Source organism: Cebus imitator, unplaced genomic scaffold (assembly GCF_001604975.1).
Source record: "Cebus imitator isolate Cc_AM_T3 unplaced genomic scaffold, Cebus_imitator-1.0 Scaffold522, whole genome shotgun sequence".
Classification (NCBI taxonomy): Eukaryota; Metazoa; Chordata; class Mammalia; order Primates; family Cebidae; genus Cebus; species Cebus imitator.
The window spans coordinates 316,777-338,575 of NW_016107837.1; the positions used below are offsets into that span (position 1 = coordinate 316,777).

A 21,799-nucleotide genomic window follows, 5' to 3' on the forward strand; every position below is an offset into this window, starting at 1 on the left:
GGTGGGTCCTGGGGGCACAGTGGGTGAGGGGGCGAGGTGGGTCCCAGGGGCACAGTGGGTGAGAGGGCGAGGTTGGTCCCAGGGGCGTGGTGGGTACCAGCATGGTGGGTGAGGGGCAAAGTGGTGGGTGTGGGGACAAGGTGGGTCCCCAGGGGCACGGTGGGTAAGGGGGGAAGTGGGCCCTGGGGGCATGGTGGGTGCTGAGGGCACAATGGGCACCGTGATGGGTGGTGCACACAGCTGGTACCAAGCTCCATCTTCCCTTCCAACCCCTCCCCCAGCCCCCTTCCTGGAGCACCACTAACTGGGGTCCATCCACTCCCTGGAAGCTTCTAGAACAGACCCAGGGGAATTGCTGTGCTCTCAGGCCTCTGGGATGCTGTGAGGAGCTCACCGATCACCCTGTCCCGAGGTTCCTCAGCATTAGGGGTTCCATCGAGGCAACCTGGGGGATGGCCCTGCCTCTTCCGACTCAACCCAGCGACGTCGGCTTGCTGTCTGCACTCAGGCCTCTTTAGCCCCAAGGCCTTGGCACAGGCCGGGACTCTTTCTAGATTTCCTCTGCCGTCAAGTTGTAGTTTAGACAGTCCCTCCCCAGAAAGGCTCTCAGACCAGCCCAATAAACAAGGCCGGGGCAGGGGGCTCAGGACAGCAGCAGCAGGGTCCCCACGACTCGACAGGCACAGTCTCTGCCATCTGGTCCTGGCCCTCAGGCCCTGAGAGCCAAGCTCCCCTCTCCTCAAAGCCCCCTCGACCTTACCCTGGGGCACTTCTCCTCCTCAGGCCCCTGTGTCTCCTGCACGACCTCCCGGGGATGCGCTCAGAGTCCCAAGAACGAGGGGTCTGTGTCCCCAGCACCCAGCACCAGGCCAACGCTTGGGTCCTCAGAAACGCTTTATTGGGCAGCTGCGGGCCTTGGCCGGGGAGCCTCACGGCCAGCACGGCGAGTGTCTGGGGCCAGTCCCTCCGGTGAGGTCACCCCTTGCCCTCCTGGCTCGGCTCCTGAGGGTTTGGTGGCCAGGTGGCCCTTCTGAGGCCCAGAGAATCCACTTGGGCTGCCCCCAACCCGATGTGTCCACAGGAGTTGGCCAGGCGGGGGCAGCTCAGACGAAGGTGGCGTGGTGCGTGCTGGCCTTGGGCTTGGCAGGCTCACCCGGGACGGGGCTCAGGCTGGGGAGATCTGATGCAGGAGACTCACTGCTGACCTGCGACCTCCCGGGGCCAGCCCAAGCACCCATAGTGCAGCCACCCCGTCCAGGCGCTGAGCCAGTGACGAGATCCACGTCGATGATTCTGTTACCTGGGAGGCCTCTGCTGCTGTGGGCCCTGCTTCCTGTCACAGGGAGAAGAGAAGGTGTCACCTGCCTGGCGCAGCACTGGGCCCCTGGAACCCAACCCGCACCCCAAGGTCCCTGCACAGACAATGGCTGTGGGGGGGGGTCCCTGAAACACCCCAAACACATCCCAGAGGCAGCTGGCCTCCCACTGTGAGCCTCCAGGCTGGGGCAGCTGCATCCGGGGGAGATGGACTATTCCCAGAGCCCAGAGCAGAACACCTGCCACCAAGTGGTAGAGCCCCCACACTCAGAAACCCCACCCCCCACACACTCAGAAACCCCGCCACCCCCTCACACACTCAGAAACCCCGCCACCCTCTCACACACTCAGAAACCCTGCACCCCCACACACACTCCCAAACCCCACCACACCCCTCCCCACCCACTCCCCACCCCCCCCTCCCCAGTGTAGCTCAGAAACAGAGCTGGGCCCCCAGGGGAGCCCCAGCCCTGACTACACGTCTCAGGCTGTCGTGGCCCCTACTTCTTCCTCAGGGGCCACCTCCAGGGGGCCAAGCACTAGGGTGGGACAGTTCCAGGAAGGCTGGACCCTCACAGCCTGGCAGAGCGGGCCCTGAGCCCTGCATCACTGGCCTGCCCCATCCTACCAGGCTGGCCACCTGCTTGCCCACCTGGCTGGCTGCCTGGGCCCCGTCACACACCCTGCTTCAGGCCTGCCTGTCATGCACCCTCCCCCTCCATCCCTGATCCCCCTGCTTAGGCCCCTCTTCTGGGCTGTTCAGTGACTCTGGCCCCACTTCCGCCTCCAGTGCCCACTCCACCTCCAGGAGTTCCTGGCTGCCTAAGCAGGCCTTGGAAGCTTCTAGACCCAACGTGGCAGGCCATCTCCTTGCCAGCACCCCCGGGAAGTCTTCCTACCCAGGGCGTCACTGCCGGCCATGTCTGGTGGCGTCCACATGGACCCTGGAGGACAGTCATGCCTATGCCAGGGTGGAGTCCCCAGGGGCCAACAAAGGGTGGGGCTGAGGGGAGTGAAGGGCATGAGGATGGGTGGGTTCACATGCCCCTGGAGCTCCATGGCGGGACCCAGGGCCTAGGCAGGGCAGGGCAGTCCCCGTGCTGGGAGGACCCAGAAGCCCTTCCCCGATCAGCGACTCCACCTCCCCATCTGCACAGTGGGGGTGTCTTATTGACTCAGAGGAGCAGGCTTCGGGGGCAGGTTCCTGCGTGCCCGGCATATGTCCACACAGGGGTCCAGGAGCTCCCTTCCTCACTGAGCCTGGGGCCGAGGCCCTGAGACAGTCATGCCTATGACAAGGTGAGGGCCTTGAGGCGCCCGTGGGGTGGCAGGAGCAGCAGGCCTGGGCCCCCAGAAGGCTGGCTGCAGGAGGAGCCGGCCCCCAGCCGATGAGAACCAGGGACAAAGGGTCCTTGCTATGAACGGCTGCCCTCCCTGGGCCTCGGTCTCCCCTGGTGAACCAAAGGCCTTGCCAGGGAAGGTGAAGACCCTCCTCAATCCACAGTTCTGAGGTCCCTGAGATGACCACAGGGTCATTGGTGCCCCAGCTGCTCCACGGCCATCAAAGTCCTCCACCCAGCATACCCCCGCCGTTCGGTCCAAGCTTCTGGAAGCAGCCTCCATGAGGCGCCCATGAGTAAGTCTGGGCTGCGGGCAGAAGGCGTGGCTCCCCTCTTGAGCATGCCCCGCCCGTTCACTTGAACAAGTCCCGGCAGTGGCCCTAAAGGCCCTCATCCTGGCCCCGATACGCAGCACCAGAGCGCCCAGCCCGCGTGTGGGCTGCTCCAGGCCTGCGTGTCTTAGGCAGGCCAGGTGCAGATGTCCTCTGGAGGCCCAGGGTCCACGTGGAGCAGCTGAAATCAAAAGCTTCTCCTAGTCGGGCCTCTGCTCATTCAACAAGTGTCCTGCTAGGTTCTGCCAGGGCTAGGAGCCAGCCCTGCCCCCAGGGTACAAGGGGACAGCTCCATCCATCTCCTTCTTGTCACCGGGTCCCCATGACACCAAATAGCCGGCTGCAGGGCTGGGAGATGATCAGGTGTGGGGAGACGCAGGGGTTTGCCCCCCGTCGCCGGTCAATACAGTGGGCATTTGGGCATTTGCCTGGAGCATTCATCAGGCTCTCAAGGGGCCTGTGACCCCACACAAATCCAGGACCCAGGCTCTGCCCCACCGGCCCCACATGGACAGATGGAAGGACAGGTCCCTGTGAGCCCCGGACAGCTAGTGTGCTCAAGATGGGGAGAAACACTTGTTTCTGGAGACAGGAGAGAGAGGGCAGCTCCGTACTGGCCACTACGCCCACCTCACAAAGAGGGGGCTACAGCCAGGCCCCTCCTGCCTATGCGGCCCAGCCTCACCCCAGGCCTGACTCAGCCGCTGGGCCCAGCCCTGAGCAGCGGGTAGCCTCATGACCTGCGTGCCCGGGCCTGCCTGGCAAGCACTTCCTACCCAGCATTTCCCTGGCAGGGATGGCGACGCAGAGACCCAGCAGGGCTACAGGCCCCAGGCAGAGCCTGTGCCGCCTCCAGAGGGGCCTGGCCTCTTGATCTCAATCCCGGTGCCGGCTCGTTCTGACCTGTCCCACATCGCCTAACATCCAGACGTGAGGCCACAATGGGATCTCGTTCCCTGCCCCTTGGGCCACCTCTGAACCCCTCCCCTCCTGTGGGCCCCACGGCTCCCTGCCCTCGGCTGGCTGGTCGTGCCGCTGTGACTGCGCTGTCCAGCCCTCCTGGAAGGGGGCCATGATGGAAGCCCCACAAGACACAGCAGGAAGGCCTCTCCTTCCACATGGGTGGGCCCCTCACCAGCTGCCGGTCGCCCCAGGGCCTCCCCCACACTTGTCCAGGAATGTCTGGACAGGAAGGGCCTGGGGCAGCAAAGGTCAGGCCCCCACTCCACCCTGGTCCTCAAGGCTGAGTCAGGACCCCACCTCCTGGCAGGCACAGCGGGAGCAGGGGCTCTCAGCTGCCTCCCAGGCTCTCCTCTGAGACCCAGGCCTGCCACCTGTCCCACTGCCCTTCCTGTCCCCAGAGGGACCCTGTCCCCAGGCACTTTGCTCAGCCTCTGCCCCCATGCTTCAAATCATCTCTGCTGCTAACTGCAGCCACCTCCTCTGTTAAGCCTCCCTAGTGCCCCTTGGAAGCTCACAGGACACCAGGACACCCAGGCATGGCTGAGCCGGCTCACACTGAGAACACAGGAGGAAGGGGGAGGTGAGGGGAAGACAGAGGCGGGGACCCCACAATCCATCCTAGCTCCCAAAGCCCCTTCCCTTCCCAGCCTTCCCACCGCAGCACGCTCCACGGGCTCCCACGGAGGCCTGCATACTCCTGCTGATGGGCCTCCATGGGAAAGAGAGCCACCCTTGAACCTTGGTTCCAGAGTGGGAGCCCCCAGGTCCCCCTGTCCCTGTGGGTCCCCAGCCAGAATCATGACTGTGCCTGTGATGGGCTGGGGCTGAGAAAGAGCTCCTCAAATACTTCCGGGCACTGGTGAGGGGTTGGACAGTGCCCAGCAGGTGCACAGCGTGGTGCACGGGGAACAGGAGTGGGAATGACTCAGGGCACAGCCGTGCATGTGGCAGATCCCAGGGAGGGGCTGCAGGCCGGAGCTCCAGCAGTACTGGCTGAAGCGGGAACATGGGGGTGGGCCAGGCCACGGTCACTTGCAGCCCTGAGACTTCCACTCTGCAAGACCTGGCTGAAACTTCAGGCAGAGGGCAGACACTTCAGAGGTGGAGGGGAGCAACCTAGGGTGTCTTGTGGTGAGATCCGGGAGGACCACGTGTCACAGCCGGGCTGCGGGCTATAGAGGAGGGCCCAGGCCAACTGGTCAGCTCAGAAGCCCCTGGGGAGCCACAAGGCTGGGCAGGTGCCAGGAGGTGTTCTGAGGAGAGGCGGTTCTGGAGAGGCACCTAGCAGGTGCCCCAGCAGCTTTGCAAGCCTGAGACCAGTGGCTGGCTCTGGTGGCTGTGTCCCCGAGAAAGCCAGCATTTCTCAAACCACATCGCAGTGAGGGCACCTAAGCTACATCTGTTCCTGCAGAGGGCTGGGTACGGGACCTGCCAAGGAGGCCTCTCTCACAGGAGTGGCTCTGGACAGAGCAGGAGCCGGGCAAGGCTGCATCCTCACCCAGGCTTCAGCAGGGACGACATAGTGGCCGTGTCACAGAGGGTACTCTCACTCCCAGGGTGAGGGGCGTGCCCTCACTTCCAGGACACAGACATCCCAGCAGGCAAGCATCTGTGGAGAGCTGGAGACCAGCATGCACCTGGCAGGTAGCTGAGCTCCAAGCGCCTGAGAGCCACTGGGCCCAAATGTGTCCCTAGGGGACACTGGCAGCTGTGACACTAGGGCCTCCAGGTTGAGTGACCCCTGCCCCCACCCAGTGAGCTGCCCCGGGGGACCCCAGCCCCAGGACAGCTGTACGGGGACCCCTCCTGAGGAGGTGCCTGGCACCTCCCTACCAGCATGTGGAGTCTGCATCCTCTTGGGACCTCTGCACCAGGAGCCCAGCCTGGCCACGGCGCTGGGCACTCAGCCTTCCCAAAGGGGCTGGGAGGAGCCACTGGCCTCCAGCTGCCAGCCAGGACCCCCTGACTGTGCCCTTGCAGCCAGCTGGCCAGCAGTGAGACCACCCAGCTTCCAGGTTTTTTGTTGTAAACTAAACAGATCTGGTTAAGAAGATCTGGGGCTTATCTGGAATTAATACCAACACAATCCTAAGAACATGTTTTAAGATTGCGCATATGGAAGGAGCACTGTGCATTGGAAACTGGGGTGTGGGTGCACGCGACATTTTGAACACCTCTCTCCTTTGTGAAAACACAAAGCGCGTCTGCTGCAGTGTAGGACGGAAGATGACTTCTAAAGGCAGGACGCAGCGGTGCTGGAGGGACTGCTCCCTCCCCATGAGAACAGACATGCACAAAATGTGTGTCATGCAGACACAGGTCACACGCACACACACCAGGTGTGCACGCACATGGGCATATCTGCCTGACACACAGGTGTGGTTTCACGGGTGTGGTTTGGGTCTGTGTCCCCATCCAAATCCTCAGATGCCAAGGGCAGGACCAGGTGAAGGTAAATGGATCATGGGGTGGGGTGTTTCCCCCATGCTGTTCTCGTGATACTGAGTGAGTCTGATGGTTTTATAAGCGCCTGGCATTTGCCCTGCTGGCACTCATTCTCTCCTGTGCCCTGTGAAAAGCTGCCTTCCACCCTGACTGCAAGTTTCCTAAGGCCTCCCCAGCCATGCGGAACTGTGAGTCAATTAAGCCTCTTTTCTTCATAAATTACCCAGTCTCGGGTAGTTCTTCATAGCAGCGTGAAAACAGACTAATACACACAGCACCGTGTGGACACATGCACGCCCCCTCAGAATGCCCTGGAGCCTGGTGAGGGGCCTGGCACTTCTCCCGCCTGGAGCCTCTGTTGTGTGTGTCAAAGAGCGAAGGCTCAGGGGCATTAAACTGGGTGGCCTGGTGGCAAGTGGCCAAAAGATGAGACTCGCCCACATTCCTCTGGGACCAGACACGCATGGGGGGTACTGGCCAGCCATGCTGACGGGTCTCGGGGCATGGTGGATGGAGTGGAGTGCTGTGTGGCGTGTAGCACTGGGGCTAGAAGGATGGGATGGCATGGTGGGTGATGCTGAGGCTGGAAGGGTGGGGTGGAGCACCATGCGGTGCATGGTGCGGGGGCTGAGTGGCACAGTGCGTGGTGCCAAGGCTGGAAGGGCAGGGTGGGGTGGTGCAGCTCTATGGAGACTCCCCCTACCTCAGGGCTGTTGCTGGCAGCCCCCATGCATAGCTGGCATGCCACCCACCGTGACTGTGGAGTGGGCAGGAGCCTGTGTTGTGTATCTCATCCCAGATACTGGGTCCAGGGTGGCTGCCACATTGTGAGGAGGCATCAATTGTCCACATCATAAAGTGTGACCCGGGATGACTCCCAAGCCCCTAAACCCTGACAATGACGGGTGAGCGCTCAGTCCAGGCTCACCCAGGCCCACGGTTGTGAAAGAGGCTCCATCGCACCACTATGGCACTCACAGCCTGTTTCCTTCGCCGCCAGGGGCAGGTGACTGACTCGAGGCCCATGCGACAAGGACCTCTCCAATACAGAGAATCTCGTTAGAGTGAGGGTTCCAGAAAGCAAGCAGCACAGAGCAGTTTCTGTCTCAACGTCCCCACCAAGCAACCCACAGCCAGCACCACCAGGAAGACTGGGCAGGTCCTCGGTAGTTGTCTGGTGTTGCTGGTGACAGGCACGTGGCGGACACAGACCTATGACCTATGACCTATGGCCAAAGCCACTCCCACCCCTTTCTCCTGCTGGGTCTCCTCCTAGGAGACAGCCCAAGAGCCAAGGGCCCAGGGTGCCCAACTGCACAGGGGCTGGGGAGCCAGTGATGTGGAGAGCTGGTTCTGGCCAGTGGCAGTTGGGGGCAGCCACCAGAGCAGGGGGACCTGCTCCTCTCAAGGCCGGCACCTCCCGCCCTCCTGCCACCAACACATCAGGGACACCAGCTGTGGGTGCTCGGCTGTGCCTGTACTGTAAACCACCTCCATGCTGACGGCCCCTGGCAGGAGAGAGAACATGTGGGTCTGTCTAGCCCTCCCAGGCAGCCCGACGCACCCCACACCCCAGACCTGTGCACAGAGCCAGCCCCAGCCCCAGGGCCACGTGGCCGGGGTGTGGGCAAAGGACTGCAGCCTGAGGGCCAGAGGGACAGCTCATCTCAGCACCCACCCACGGGGCCGCCAGCCCTTCTGCCATCCTGCTGCATAACTGTGCCGCTGGGAGCACACCAGGCGCTCAGAGTTTTGTTCAGTGAATGATATATATATATATACACACACACACACACACACACACACACACACACACACACACACGTATGTATATTCAAGGCTAAGCCTCACTCTGTCGCCCAGGCTGGAGTGCAGTGGCGCAATCTCAGCCCACTGCAACTTCCACCTCCTGAGTTCAAGCGATTTTCCTGCCTCAGCCTCCAGAGTATCTGGGATTACAGGCAAGCAAAAGCCGGTAGATTAATCCATTTAATCTCCTAAAAATGTGTAATATTTCCTGTAGATTAAAACATTTTTATTATTTTCTAAAGTGGAAACAAAGCTTCAAATGAGAAAGGAAAGTTGGAAGCCAGTCAGTCCAGTCATGACGTCCAGAGTTTATTACTCCAGGAAGAACAGGCTCAAAACGCAGGTGACGGCCACACAGGTGTCTGGAGACGGGACGAGGGGACTTGGGCCAGGGGCAGAGGCTGCGGAGTGGCACCAGTGGGCACGCCAGGCACCTCAGGCTTTCTCATCCAGGCATGTCCTGGCTGGGAAAGGGACCAGGGAGCTCCTCCCACACCACACGTGGCCCCCAAAGCCCAGATATGTACAGATCTACAGATGTGCACTCCCTGGTCCCCTAGCAAGGTCCAGGCTACAGGTCTGATCAGACCAGACCCGGTGGCAGGACTCCCGCTGCCATCAGCATCCTGGACCAGGGTGCAGGACGGAGAGGCGCTCCCATCGCCCCCAGTAGTAGACTACCACAGGGGTGTCCACACACCCCAAGCACGCTCCGTGACACACACCCTGAGTGGCTCCTCTCTCCAGGGGACGGCCACACAGGCCACTTCCCCTGCTTCCTGCTGGGAGCCTCGCTTCAGTTTCTGATATTTGTGGCTCGTGGAAATATCCCTGCTACCAGACCATCCTGTTCACCTTCACACCCACTGACTCCCCTGACTCCTTTGAGAAATGCCTGTGACACCCACAGTCAAGGAGCCCTGCTGATGTCACTCAACTCCCGAGCACCCACAGCACCTGCTATGGGGGCTGCCGGTGGTCCCAGCTGTACTCTCAAGGCTCTCCCTGAGGACAGGCCTGTGTCTCAGAGCCCTCTCCTGCTATAAATACAGGGGCTTCACTTCCTCACTCAAGACAAATGCTATTGTTTTTCAGACTTGAGACATAAACACTAAAAATGGGCGCTGTCCAAGTTTGGAAAGGAAGGCCTCCACTTTCAGAAACCCCCAGGCCTCGCCCAGGGTGTTCCCAGACCTGGATGCAGGCACTGCCATGCTTCATTCCTGCAAGAGCCTCTCGAGACCCCAGGACGCCTGCCTGGAGCGCCTCGGGGCAACCATCCTAATAGACACTGGCCTGGGGCCACACGAGCCCCTCCTTTCTGAGAGGGCCAAGGAAGCCACCAAACAGCAGGTGAGGAGGGGCCACCGAGACTGCCAGCAAACAGTGGCGGCCGGGGGCCCGCTGTCCTTTCTGACTGGAAGCTGAGCAGACTGCGCTGACGGGGCCAAGGTGGAGGGGATCAGAACCTGGAGGTACCTGGTCTTGAAGGTTCCAGCGCGTCCTGGGGGGCAGAGGGCGGCGGCAGCAAGGTGCTGTTGGGGCTGCTGATGTCCCCCTCCCCCATCAGGGTCAGCTCAGCCACATGCTCATCCTCCACCGTCTGGATGCCCCTGGCCTCCACTTCCCGAGACTGCCTCTTCCAGATCTGTGTGGTGCCCTCCTGCTCGAGGGAGCTGGGGGACTGGGGGGTACAGAAGGCCCCGCTGGGAGACTTCTGCCCAGGGGAAGTCGTCCCAGGGGGGCTGGGGGCAGAGCCCGGGCTGGTGGACAGGCTGTCGCTGCTCTCCTGGGCGGGCTCCCACTGCTCGCTGGGCTGGGAGGCGCTCTCCCGGCCACTGCCTGTTGCGCCTCTCTTGCTAAAGCCCTTGGCCATGGCAGCCGCAGTGGGGAGGGTGAGTTCTGTGGAACCAGGCGGTAAACGAAGGAACTCTGGCAACACCAGGTCTTCCTTCCTTAGCAGCCCACGTTGGTCATCTGCTCTGTTGCTCTGAGCTTTGGAAATAAGCTCAAAAAACTCTATTGGAAGAAAACCCAGAGTGACTATGTTTTAGAGAGTTTCACATTAATGCCTGTCACAGCAGAACATTCTAGAAAGCTCTCATCCTGGGCTGTCCTAATACCCTATCGGCTGTGGGTCAAGAAGAGCCCTTTTCCGTCCACACTGTCTTCCTGTACAGAGAGGAAGGGAGAGCCCTGTGGCTTCTAGCACGCTCTGTCTTCAGGAGTCTGAAAAAGCTGTGACTCCCTGAAAACCAAGCTGCATGAGGTCCAGACTTGAATAAACAAGACCCCTGACTCCACACAGTTATGCACTGATGCTGTCTGAGTAGGATACTGTGGGGCTCTCTGGCCTGGGCTGAGGACTTGGGGCCCTCTGAGTACTGGCCCCTTCTCCGGTTGGTCAGCGTCTGAGGCACCACTGAGTCCTGGGTACAGCTGCCATCCTCAAAGTTGGCAGGAGGATGAACCCAAGGAGGGAGGAGAGGAAGGCCCTGAGATGGGTGGTCTGGGAGGGGCACCTTCAAATCCATGCCTGCCTCTCCTGGGTCAATGCCTCTGGGCAGAGGGTGGCCCTTCCAGGCCTAGGCCAGAGGGGGCAACACGTACCCTCCCTCTCTCTCTGCTGGAGCTCCACAGCCCCGAGGGGCCAGGACTGGTGCCCCTGGGCCTCCCACTGCCCAACAACTCCAGGGCCTGCAGGCACCTCCAGCTTCTTCACTGGCTCCCCCTGAGCTCTTTTCTTAACTGGGCCAGACTTTCTAGTGTAGCAGGCCCCAAGGCCACCATTCAAGATAGATGGTGTCTAAACTGGGATTTCTCTAGCACTGAAATCACACTCTGACTTTTTAACAACTACAGGGAATCTAAAATCTCCAATTTCGCTGGTTCTCAGAAATATAGGAGCCTCAAAGAGTGCATGTGATTTCCTTGTGCTTGGTGGCTAACAAAGGCTGGAGGTACGTGAGCTCGGACTCCACAGCCAGCTGTGACAAAGCCATGACACGCCAAGTGCACTGGCAAATATGCCCTGGATGAAAATTCAGGTCACAGTGACAGCTGCTGATTTGGATTCTGTTTTCAATGCTTCTCTTTGTTACAAGCTTCTAGAGGAAAAAGCAGCTTCAACAAAGGACTCATCTCCATCTCAGTCTTCCAGGTATGCCTGCCAACTCTCCTGGAGCTCAGCGGTGTGCAGACTGACCTGCCTCGCTGACCCCGTGGCCAAGAGAAGTCAGCAAGCCCACGGCCCTTCCTTCCAGGCCGGGGTGCTCCGCCTCCCCTCTCCTGGGCACCCAACTCTGCCTAGTGTGGACTCTCTAATGCCAACTGTGCCTCCACCCACGCTGGGGCCCTGGCGCAAGCCAGAGGTGGGGTCATGGGGAGGAGCCTGGGTGAGAGGAGGCAGAGCCTGGCGGAGCCTGTGGCATCTCAGGGCAGATAGTGCTGCTCACATCGGCTGCCCCTGACACCCTAAGAACCTGGCACTCGGTCTGAAAACTGGGGTTTTGGTGAAGTGATCCCAACAGCCCCCAGACTGCCCCCAGGAGGCATGTATCCTCCAGGCCACAGAGAAGAACCACAGTCACCCAGATGCTGACAGCTCAGAGCAGCTCTACTGACTATACTGGAAACTGTGCATTTACTAAAAACGTGGAAGTTTTAAAAAGTTCACATACCCTCTGCTTCGTCCAAATTAATTTTCTGATATTTTTTTTTCCCAATCTTTGCAATAGATTCTTCTCTCTTTGAAAGCCGGGGATCCCTAGCATTTTTTCCATTTTCTCCTTTTATTTTAATAGAATTAGACTTGCCTAGTGTTCTTTCCTCTCCCTGCATTAGAAGGAAAGTCAAAGTTCTACTTTCATTTCAATACATGACAATGTATCATTCATTAGTTATAGATTAGAAGGTTCTATGAAATACAGATTGCACTGACACAGAATTTGCATGCATTGCAGAAAAACCAATTGCAATGATCAAGATTACAAACAAGAATAGCATTTAAGGTACAACCGCCCCCACCTCAGAAGAAAAGAACGTCAGCAGCTGGTCCTTCACAGGTAAGAGGGAGCTGGGCATCAGCAGGGACAGGACAGACCCCGCCAAGCAGTGTGCAGGAGACACACAGTGACAGGCAGGCACGAGAAGCACCCGGGCGCTGTGCAGAGCAGGCGGGCCGCAGAGGGAAGCAGGGCACAGGGTGGGCCAGGGCGGGGAATTACCGTAGCCGAGTGGTTTCTGGAGCTGGAATTTATAGCTGTGTTCTGTTTGACGGGAGCGCCTTTCTGTTTATCTGTGGATGCTAAACAAAATCAGAAAGCTTTATAATTTCAGGGACTCGCAAATCCATCTCAACGTTTTATAGACAACCTGATCCCACGGTCTCTGATAGCAAAGCTGCAGAGAAGCCACAAGGTATCTGCTGCCCTTATGCACCATACACAGCCCGCAGGGGAGACTCCATGGGGCAGGAGAGAAGGCCCGTCCTCCACACACATAGTGGGGATCTGTACATCTAACTGGGAACTTTCTGGAAGAGTGATGTTGAAATTGAAAAGCTCATTTCATATACTATTTGGCATGAATATTCTTTAGAAGGTCACAGTCTTATATTTACTATTTTTCCCTTTTTTTGAGACAGAGTCTCGCCCTGTCACCAGGCTGGAGTGCAGTGGCATGATCTCAGCTCACTGCAACCTCCTTCTCTCAGATTCAAGCGATTCTCCTGCCTCAGCCTCCTGAGTAGCTGGGATTACAGGCGCCCACCACCACACCTGGCTAATTTTTGTATTTTTAGTAGAGATGAGGTTTCACCATGTCGGCCAGGCTGGTTTCAAACTCCTGACCTCAGGTGATCCACTTGCCTCGGCCTCCCAAAGTGCTGGAACTACAGGTGTGAGCCACCGTGCCAGGCCAGCACATATTTTGAAATATGGCCTTTGCCCCAGGTCAAGGCCACAGGCTGGCCTTTGCTGGCACTAACAGTCTCAAGCCCATTTCTCTGGCCCAGATGTTACTAGGGGAGTCGAGGTCCTGCCCCACATACAGCCCAACAAAAATGCTGCATGCCTCACTCCAGCCCCCCACAGGACTTGCCTGTGCACAAACAGGCCCTGAGCCCCAGTGGACCCTGGGCACCGAGGGCCAGCCGGGGCAAAGCCAGAGGCCACCCTGCTGGGTTATACATGCTGTGCTCACGCCACCTGCCTGGGGGTCAGGGTCTGGGGTGAGGCTTTCCCTAAAGCAAAGGGTGGCCTGGGGGAAGGGTCTCTGCTCTATGAGGAGTTGGGGAGGGGAGCAAGGGTTGGAGCTCTAAGGCTGACGGCCTCAGCATTTGCTTCTGCCTGGGACCCATGGCCCAGGTCTCCCTGGGTGGGGACAAGTGAGCCACATGTGCCCTGCGTGACATCATTGGGGCCAACATCCTGAAAAACAGAGGGGCAGCCCAATGTCACCTGAAGTGTCTCCTGACAAAGTGAGCTGTCTATCCAGAGTGTCTGCAGAGGGGCTTCCAGAAAGCTCTCTCCAAGAGACACACCTCCCTACACCACCTGCACCTGCAGGCCCCACCCGCCTGGGTCTGAGTAACCTTCCTCAGGCAAGGCTCTCAACCAGGGCTCTGAGGAGGGCTGGCTCTTGTGTGTCAGCACCAGGTGGGGGCTGGGCAGTGAGCCCATCTCTGAAGACTGCTGGCCGGACCCCAGCTTCCCCAGGGCAGGACTGTCATGACCAAAGCAGGCTCCCACTTTGCGGGGCAGGGCACAGCTGTCTACTGTCCTGGCTTCCTGTTTCGTGCCCGGAGGGAAGGGTGCCAGATCAGGGCACCGAGGAGGGACCAGGGGCCTAGACCATTTCCCTTTTGTGTGCAGACTCCAAAGCCTCCTCCCTTCCCTGGGCCTGCCCTCTCCCCTATACTGGTCCCACTCTCCCTCCCCGCTGCACTAGTCCTGCCTGCCCCCTCCCCTGTGCCAGCCCTACAGCCCCCTCCCCTGCGCTGGCCTCACTCTCCCTCCCTCTTGCACCAGCCCTACGCCCTCCCCTGTGCCGGCCCTGCGGCCCCCTCCCTTGCGCCAGCCCTGCCCGCCCCCTCCCCTGTGCCGGTCTTACTCACCCTTTCCTCTGGAAGGGTCCTTCTCCTCCAAGACAACCCTCTGTCCGTCCAGACTTGATATAGGGGCGCCGAGGTCCAGGGGCTCCTTCTCTCCACTCTAGGGCAGAGATGGGCACTGAATAATTTACCCGGATTGGAACTTCAGGGAACAGGTGTGTGTGATCCCGCCCAACTGCATAACCATCCTAGGCTCAATGGAGACACGAAGGAGATGGCCCCGGGGTGAGGCCTGCCTGACTCAGGCACACGGGCTGGGACTGGGCCGGGCTCCTGACGTGGGTAACTAACTCTGATCACCGTGGCTGGCCCCGGGGAGCAATGCCCTGAGGAACTGCATGGGCAGCACCTTCTGCACCAGTCCCCTCCAAGGCCCAGGGGCAGGGCAACATGTGTGAACCCCAGAAGCACCTTCACCCACATATTTAATGCTTTAAAATGCATGAAAATACTCTGAAATAAGAACTGAAGCTCATAGAAGTCTCCACATTGCTCACAACCTGGATGATAGCCTCCCTAAAAACCCGCTCACCAATCCTCCAACACTGCTCAGAGGGGATACTGAGAGCAGATATTCTCCTTTGTAAACAAGGAAGCAAAGGCAGACACCTTTAGGACCAGGTCTGACGCTGGAATGCAGTGGCACCAGCTACAGGGCTGGAGCTGTTGTCTCTGGGTTGGAGCTCTCCTCTGGCAGAGAGTCTGGCTCTTTGCCTGCCATAATCACAAATCAACTTGTTTGGCATTCACAATCTGTCAGTCAGGGGAACAGCAGCCGTCCAATGCCCGGAGGGAGAGGCTCTGAGCTCCTGAAGGGGCTGGTTCACTGGCCAGGTGTGGTGAGCCCTGGGGGCGAAGCAGAGGAGCTGCCCCAGGTCCCGCTTCCTCCACCACATTTGTGGGCATAGGGGGCCCAGGAATTCACTGGAGAGGTCAGGAGAAAGCATCCAAGAAAAAGCCGCATCCCAAACAACCCATTCCACACGAATCCTTCACAGCCCCCACAGCCCTAACCCTGCCTGGCCTGGAGACCTTGGCAGCCGAGGGCTGCAGCTCATAGGAGCGAGCCTGACCGAAGCCAGCCTTCCACCCTGGTGCCTCCCAACAATGCCACGAGTGTGCTGCCATGACCAATATTACAGCCAGGGAAACTGCGACCTCCGGGGCTAAGCAATTGCTTAGGGTCTCCAGAGCCGGCCACAGGGGCACACTGGAAGCCAGGCACGGTCTGTCTCCGACCCGCAGATTTCCAGACTCCAGGATGGACCCCACAGGGCAGGGAAGAGGCTTCAGGTTACCCTCGGAGCTGGTGTCTGTAAATAATTTAATAGGCTCTTCTTGTTCACTTCAAAGTGAATACATTGAATATATCTGAGTGCAGTTTCAGGGAAAATTAAAATCCTGAAAATACTTGAAATCATTGCTCTAATAAAGTTGACAAGGAAAGAAGGCAAGGCGGACACTGTGCCCTAAACCCCCATGCTCTGGAGCACACCCAGTGAGGCCCAGCTCTCCCTGTCTCTCGTGGCCCACCCAGTGCTTGCTGTCACCACCCCAGGCAGGGTTTTCTTTCCTAACCCCATCCAACAACATAATGGTACAGGCTGTAAACGTCAGCTGCGTTCTGAAATCTAAAGTGCAGGTGAGAATCAGGACATGCACATGTGATCGTGCACTTGGGCCACCAGCATAATGCCCGTGCCTAGCAGGTGCAGTGGGGGCGGGGCCATTTGCACTCCATTATCTGATCACATTTGCCAGTGGTTGGGGATATTCCAGGGTTGGTTGGTGGATTTATCATTTTGGCCTTCCTGGAGCAAAACCACATCTCAAATAATTATTTTTTGAAAGAAATCATGATGGCTTCCACTGCACAGAGCCAGAACTGCGGATGGCAGAGGCTGTGTCCTCTCCTCCAGGGGGACAACCAGACTGGGGGAAGACACCACTTCCTGGTGTGTCCTCTTCAGCGAACAACACAGAGGCTGCCAAAGGGAAAAGATAGTTCCCGCGATGCTAACGCCCGTGCAGTACTCACCAGTCTCACCAGCAGGCCACCGAGGTCCAGCCCATACTTGGCCACCACGGGCCGCAGCACCTCCGTGACAGGCTTGGTGGGCTTGGCCTTGAGTCCCACTGACCGGTTAATCGGTACAAGATCCAGCCTGGTGGGGGATGGAAAAATTCACTACAAACTCATGTCAGCCCTCATTAGGAGCTCAGTCTCATGAGCAGAACTACAGCACAGTCCCAGGCCGCCCTCAAGCCCCAGCTGGTCAGTAAGTGCCTTCCTCCACATGGGAAATGCCAGGCCAAGCCAGGGCTGTGGCCTCCTCCTCCCGCAATAGCAGCATCCTGCAGAGTGGCCTGGCTACCTGTGGGGCATCCGCCCTGAGAGAACACTCCTGCCCCTCCCGCTATGCATCTTAGGGGGCTGTGCTCACCAGGCCAGGGCAGCCCCTGTTCACGGGGCTGGAGGGAGAGGGCCCCTCTCACCCCCGGGCTTGCAGGGGGCTGCCTCATGTGGACCTCCACCCCCCGCCCTACCGACACCCCATCGTAGCCCAGCATGGAGCATCCACTAAGGTAGCACAGGCTACCCGATAAGCACAGAGACTAGCAGGTAGTGGGCACGCGGGTGGGCTCTGGGAACCTCAGGTGATAACAGCATCTTCCTCTCACCGAAACAAGGTGCGCTTTTCTAGACGCAGGTCCCTTGACTCCAGGATGCTACTGTCTTGGTGCAGTACCAGAGGCTGGGGAACAAAGGACCAGAATCAACGTGGGCACAGCAGGCAGCCCCCAAAAGGCAGAACATTGTGCCCCAGGCGCACAGCTGTGCAGAGCAAAAGAGCAACTTCAAAAATAGCCATCCAAAGAAAGCGATCACTCTTGCCACACCAACCTAGCACCCACATGCAAAGTGTTCCCAGCAGAGAGCTCAGTTCAGATCACCCGGCCTCCACCCCAGGCACTGCTGAAATGAGGAGCAGAGGAGGGGCAGCCGGAGGACTCTGGCAAAGCTGAGGGACAAGCAGTGGGCAGGCCATGGCCTAGGGGCAGCATGAAGGTCAGGCGGGTCAGTACCTTGTCCCCGCCCACCAGGAAGAGGTCTGCGGCCGCCCCGTTGATGCCATGCCTCTCACAGAGTCCGGACAGGATCTCTTTGATGGAGAAGCCCGCCTTGACAGCTACCACACAGGATGTCCCATCCGGGAGGTGAATGCAGCAGTGCTTGGTGGCCTTGTCCTTCTCAGGCGCCAGGGTCCTGCAGGCCTCCGACTGGGGAGCAGGGAGACAAACAGCCATGCAGGCGCCAGTGTCACAGGGGTGCGGGGTGCCTCCCGGGGCAACCCAGGCCCAAGCTGCTCGTACTGGGGAGGCTGGCGCCCTCACCTGCAGCTCCCGGGGCACCTTCTGGGGCAGCCCAGGCTCAGGCTGCTTGTGCTGGGGAGCTGGCGCCCTGCCACTGTCCCACCCACAGCTCCACAGGTGCACACCTCTCAGGCTCAGTCCACACTGCCTAAGGTGTTGGGTGTTGTGGATTAACATGGGAGAACAGTCATCATTCTCTCAGCTCTGGGCCTCACTGGCCATCATGCTCAAGACAGCATGGGCCCTTACGTGGCTCTGCTCAGCAGGCACATCCGGGCTTCTCCACCCAGAAGCAGAGCCGTCCTATGGGGCCCACTGAAGCTGCCTGTGTGGATCACTCCCTCCTGGGGCTCTGGGTTCCAGCCCCCATCCTCTGTATACATAGCTCCCCGTGCACACCGTTCTGATGTAAACCTCACCTGGACTGTTACTTAGTTATCACTGTCTTCTGGTAGTCTGAGGTCTCTTCTCCCTGAGCATGATTTCAGTAAACTAGTTTGTGCAGTGGCAGGCTGGTGCACAAACGGTCCCAACCATCTCCTTCCCTGTGTCCACACCCCTCACAATATACCTTTGTGGCTCCTCCCATGAGGAGGTGGAGTCAGCCCCAGCCCAGACCCGGTGGGCAGAATGAGCAGCTCTGAGCCTGGGCCTCCAGAGGCCATCCTGCTCTGCTCACTGTCAGGGTCCCTGAGACAGCTGTGGGATGGGGTGAACTGGCCCACTGAGTGAGGCAAATGAGGGGTCCTGTCGGTGCTCCCGCCCCAGCCAAGGGCCAACAAGGGCCAGCTATGCAACTAAGGGCCTTTGGGACCAGCCAGCTGGCTCATGTGCCAGGTAACCAGAAACACACGGCAAGACTGGCCAGAATGGGCAGAACCACCAAACTGACCCAGAGATACAGCACAATAGTAATCATCTTAAGCCTCTAAGTTTGGGGGTAGGAGGTATTAGGCAGCAGGAGCTGAAACTTGGTAAATCCTTATAGCTTCCAGTGTTATTTGGAACGACTGAAGAGAAATTATATTCTACATTACTTACTGTCGGAAAATTTCAAATGACTAGGATGCTGGCAACCAGTGAGGTTTTCCAAAATTCCTATCAAACAACACCTAGCTAGCTCATGAGTCCCGCCTGTACCCACTCATCTCCCTCAAGCACGAACCAAGTAGTGAGCAGGCGTGAGAGAGAGTGCAGGCCAGACAAGTGGCCTGCAGACAGAGGCACAAGGCCCGCAGTGCGAGAGCGGATGGGATCTCATGCGGTGAGCCAGGAGCGCCTGCTCTTGGAGCCTCCGCTTATTCCTAGTGGGAGTTCAAGACATCTTCACTAAATCACAACAAAAGGATTTAAGAAATAAACACAAAGATACTTTTAGTTCCCTCCCTTGTGTAAGTCATAGTTTTTTGGTGCCATCTCAGGAACCCTAGGCTGGGGGACCGCAAGGCTGGGGCCTAATGAGGCCCTGGGCCAGCCCTGCACTTTGTCATTCATTGGACGTGGGCCGGCACCTGAGCCTCATACCCCAGCTTTACAGAATGAATGCTGGGTTTTGTAAACACGGGTTTCCATGGGAGGGAGGTCAGCAATCAGCTGGTGGGGGCAGCCCTGAGGCCTGAGGGACAACAGGAGACAGTGACTCACCAGGTCCAGGCTCCCCGCAGAGGACACAGAGCCCTGGGACTCTCGGCGACACAGGCCTCCATTGGCATGCAGGGGGTCTTAACGGGGGAAACACAGTGACTCATGTCAATCAGAGCCCCATCTATTTGGTCATATCTCCCAACCCTCTGCCCTCTTAAAGCTAAACAGATGTAGCGACGCCAGAAAGCCCCTCCCAAGCACCGCCTCGCCTTGCCTGGCAGAGATGAGTCTCATGTGTCTTCCTAACCCTGGAAGGGGCCAACGCGGCTCTTCCTACCATGCAGCAGAGATGCCACCCTCTGCCCTGTCCACTACCACATCCTGGCTCCAAAATGTGCTTGGCTCATGGCAGGTGCCCAACCAGTCACATCAGTACGTGCAGCTCCACAGCACGCATGCAGGTGCATGTCCTAGCTGGGCCTCTCCTCCATTTGATCTGGAGTTTTCATCCCCAGGTGTAGTCTCTGGGCCTAACTGCAAACCCCTCACTGTGGCAGCAGCCAGCGCTCTCAGTTGGATGCGGCCTCTGACCCACTCAGTCCACGTCCTTTTCCTCTGACATCCTGACATGACTCATAATCAAGTGTCAATTATCACCAACCTCAACTAAATACATTCTTAGGCTAAGCTACAAATCACGAAAATTCTGACACTCAAAGGGCTTAAAACAGAACCTGCTGTCAAACCATGCTGCTGCACATGGCCTCTGGGGCCTGAGCAGGGAAGAGAAGGCAGCTCCCAGACCCCCTGCCTCCAGCCTGCGGCCACCTTCCATAACAACAGATACCTAGGCCAAATCCTACGCCAAGATCAGAATGTGCTAGTTCTGGGGTGTGCAGTCAGGGTTTTATTTTTTGGTTTGCTTTGTGTTTTTAGAGACAAAGCCTCGCCGTGTCCCTCAGGCCGGAGCGCAGTGGCACGATCGTGGCTCGCCGTGTCCCTCAGGCTGGAGCGCAGTGGCACGATCGTGGCTCACCGTGTCCCTCAGGCCGGAGCACAGTGGCACGATCGTGGCTCGCCGTGTCCCTCAGGCCGGAGCGCAGTGGCATGATCGTGGCTCGCCAGGTCCCTCAGGCCGGAGGGCAGTGGCACGATCGTGGCTCGCCGGGTCCCTCAGGCCGGAGGGCAGTGGCACGATCATAGCTCACTGCAGCCTCCAACTCCTGGGCCCAGGCACTCTTATTCCTACCTCAGCCTCCCCAATAGCTAGGGCTACTGGTGTGCCACCACACTTGGCCAATTTAAAAATTTTTTTTGTAGAGGTGAGTGTCTTGCTATGTTGCCTAGACTGGTGTTGAACTCCTACACTCAGCTCATCTCCACATCTAGGCCTCCCAAAGCACTGGAATTTAAAGGCATGAGCCACCATGCCCCACTGCTATCAAGGATTCAGTTTTTTTTTTTTTTTTTGAGATAGAGTCTTGCTCTGTTGCCCAAACTGGAGTGTAGTTCTCAGTTAACTGCAACCTCTGCCTCCCAGGTTCAAACAATTCTCATGCTTCAGCCTTCTAAGTAGCTGGGACTACAGGCGTCCACCACCACACCCAGCTAATTTTTTCTTTTTCTTTTTTTTTTTGAAACAGAGTCTCAATCTGTTGCCCAGCCTGGAGTGCAGTGGCACGATCTTGGCTCCTGCAATCCCGACCTCCACCTCCTGGGTTCAAGTGATTCTCCTGCTTCAACCTCCCGAGTGCTGGGATTACAGGCATGCACCATCATATGTGGCTAATTTTGTTGTTTTTAGTAGAGACAGGGTTTTGTCACATTGGCCAGGGTGGTCTTGAACTTCTGACCTCAGGTGATCTGCCCACCTCAGCCTCCCAAAGTGCTGGGATTACAGGCATGAGCCACCTACCTGGCCCCTCTTATTTTATTTATTTATTTATTTTTTGTATTTTTAGTAGAGCCTTACCATGTTGCCCAGGCTGGTCTCTAACTCTGGAGCTCAGACAATCCGCCTGCCTCAGCCTCCCAAAGTGCTGGGATTACAGGTGTGAGCCACCACACCCAGCCCTATCAGGGTTATAAAAGCCCTTTTCGGATCCGCCAGGTGTGGGGACAAGGGCAAGTGTCTGGAGTGAACACTCCCTCATGTCCCAGGTACTCGGGAGGCCTGGCCCCATCTAATAAGACGGTGTCTGTCTCCCAGGTGGAGTCCCACAAAGGCGAACTCTACTACTCCCAGCTACCTTTGCTTAGAGAAGGGCACCTTGCAGCATGGCCTGGAGCTCAGGGCTGCCCACGCCAAGCCCATGCCCTCGCCAGTGTCTCCCTCCATGCCCCGGGCACAATGCTGCCCCATGCAGGCGGGGAGCAGCCATGCACCAAGGGCTTGGCAAGGACAGCAGGCACAAGAGCTGCAGCAGGGGAGCACAGAGCGCCCCGCTCACCAGCCTCCGCCAGGGCTGTACCGGCTGTGCTAGCACAATCACGTCACTGCCTGATTTAAACTTGGAGACCAC

General features: G+C 58.4%; 1 protein-coding gene across 6 annotated transcripts in view; it reads right to left on the minus strand.

The window, feature by feature from the left end:
* Positions 1-876: 876 nt before the first annotated feature.
* RGS12 (regulator of G protein signaling 12) overlaps positions 877-21,799 on the minus strand; it is a 162,089-nt gene continuing 141,166 nt past the window's right edge. For 4 of the 6 annotated variants that reach the window (XM_017514339.2, XM_037733414.1, XM_017514341.2 and 1 more), the window contains 9 exons: positions 19,338-19,414; positions 17,406-17,600; positions 17,001-17,074; positions 16,357-16,483; positions 14,322-14,418; positions 12,433-12,512; positions 11,887-12,040; positions 9,686-10,225; positions 877-1,333 (listed from right to left, as the gene is read on the minus strand). In XM_017514339.2, coding sequence (XP_017369828.1) covers positions 1,104-1,333; positions 9,686-10,225; positions 11,887-12,040; positions 12,433-12,512; positions 14,322-14,418; positions 16,357-16,483; positions 17,001-17,074; positions 17,406-17,600; positions 19,338-19,414 — 1,574 coding nt within the window. In that variant the 3' untranslated portion in view covers positions 877-1,103. Of the gene's footprint in view, positions 1,334-2,922; positions 2,935-8,973; positions 10,226-11,886; positions 12,041-12,432; positions 12,513-14,321; positions 14,419-16,356; positions 16,484-17,000; positions 17,075-17,405; positions 17,601-19,337; positions 19,415-21,799 lie in introns of those variants that run through there. The other 2 variants (XR_001820557.2, XM_017514340.2) reach the window with 2 other exon arrangements.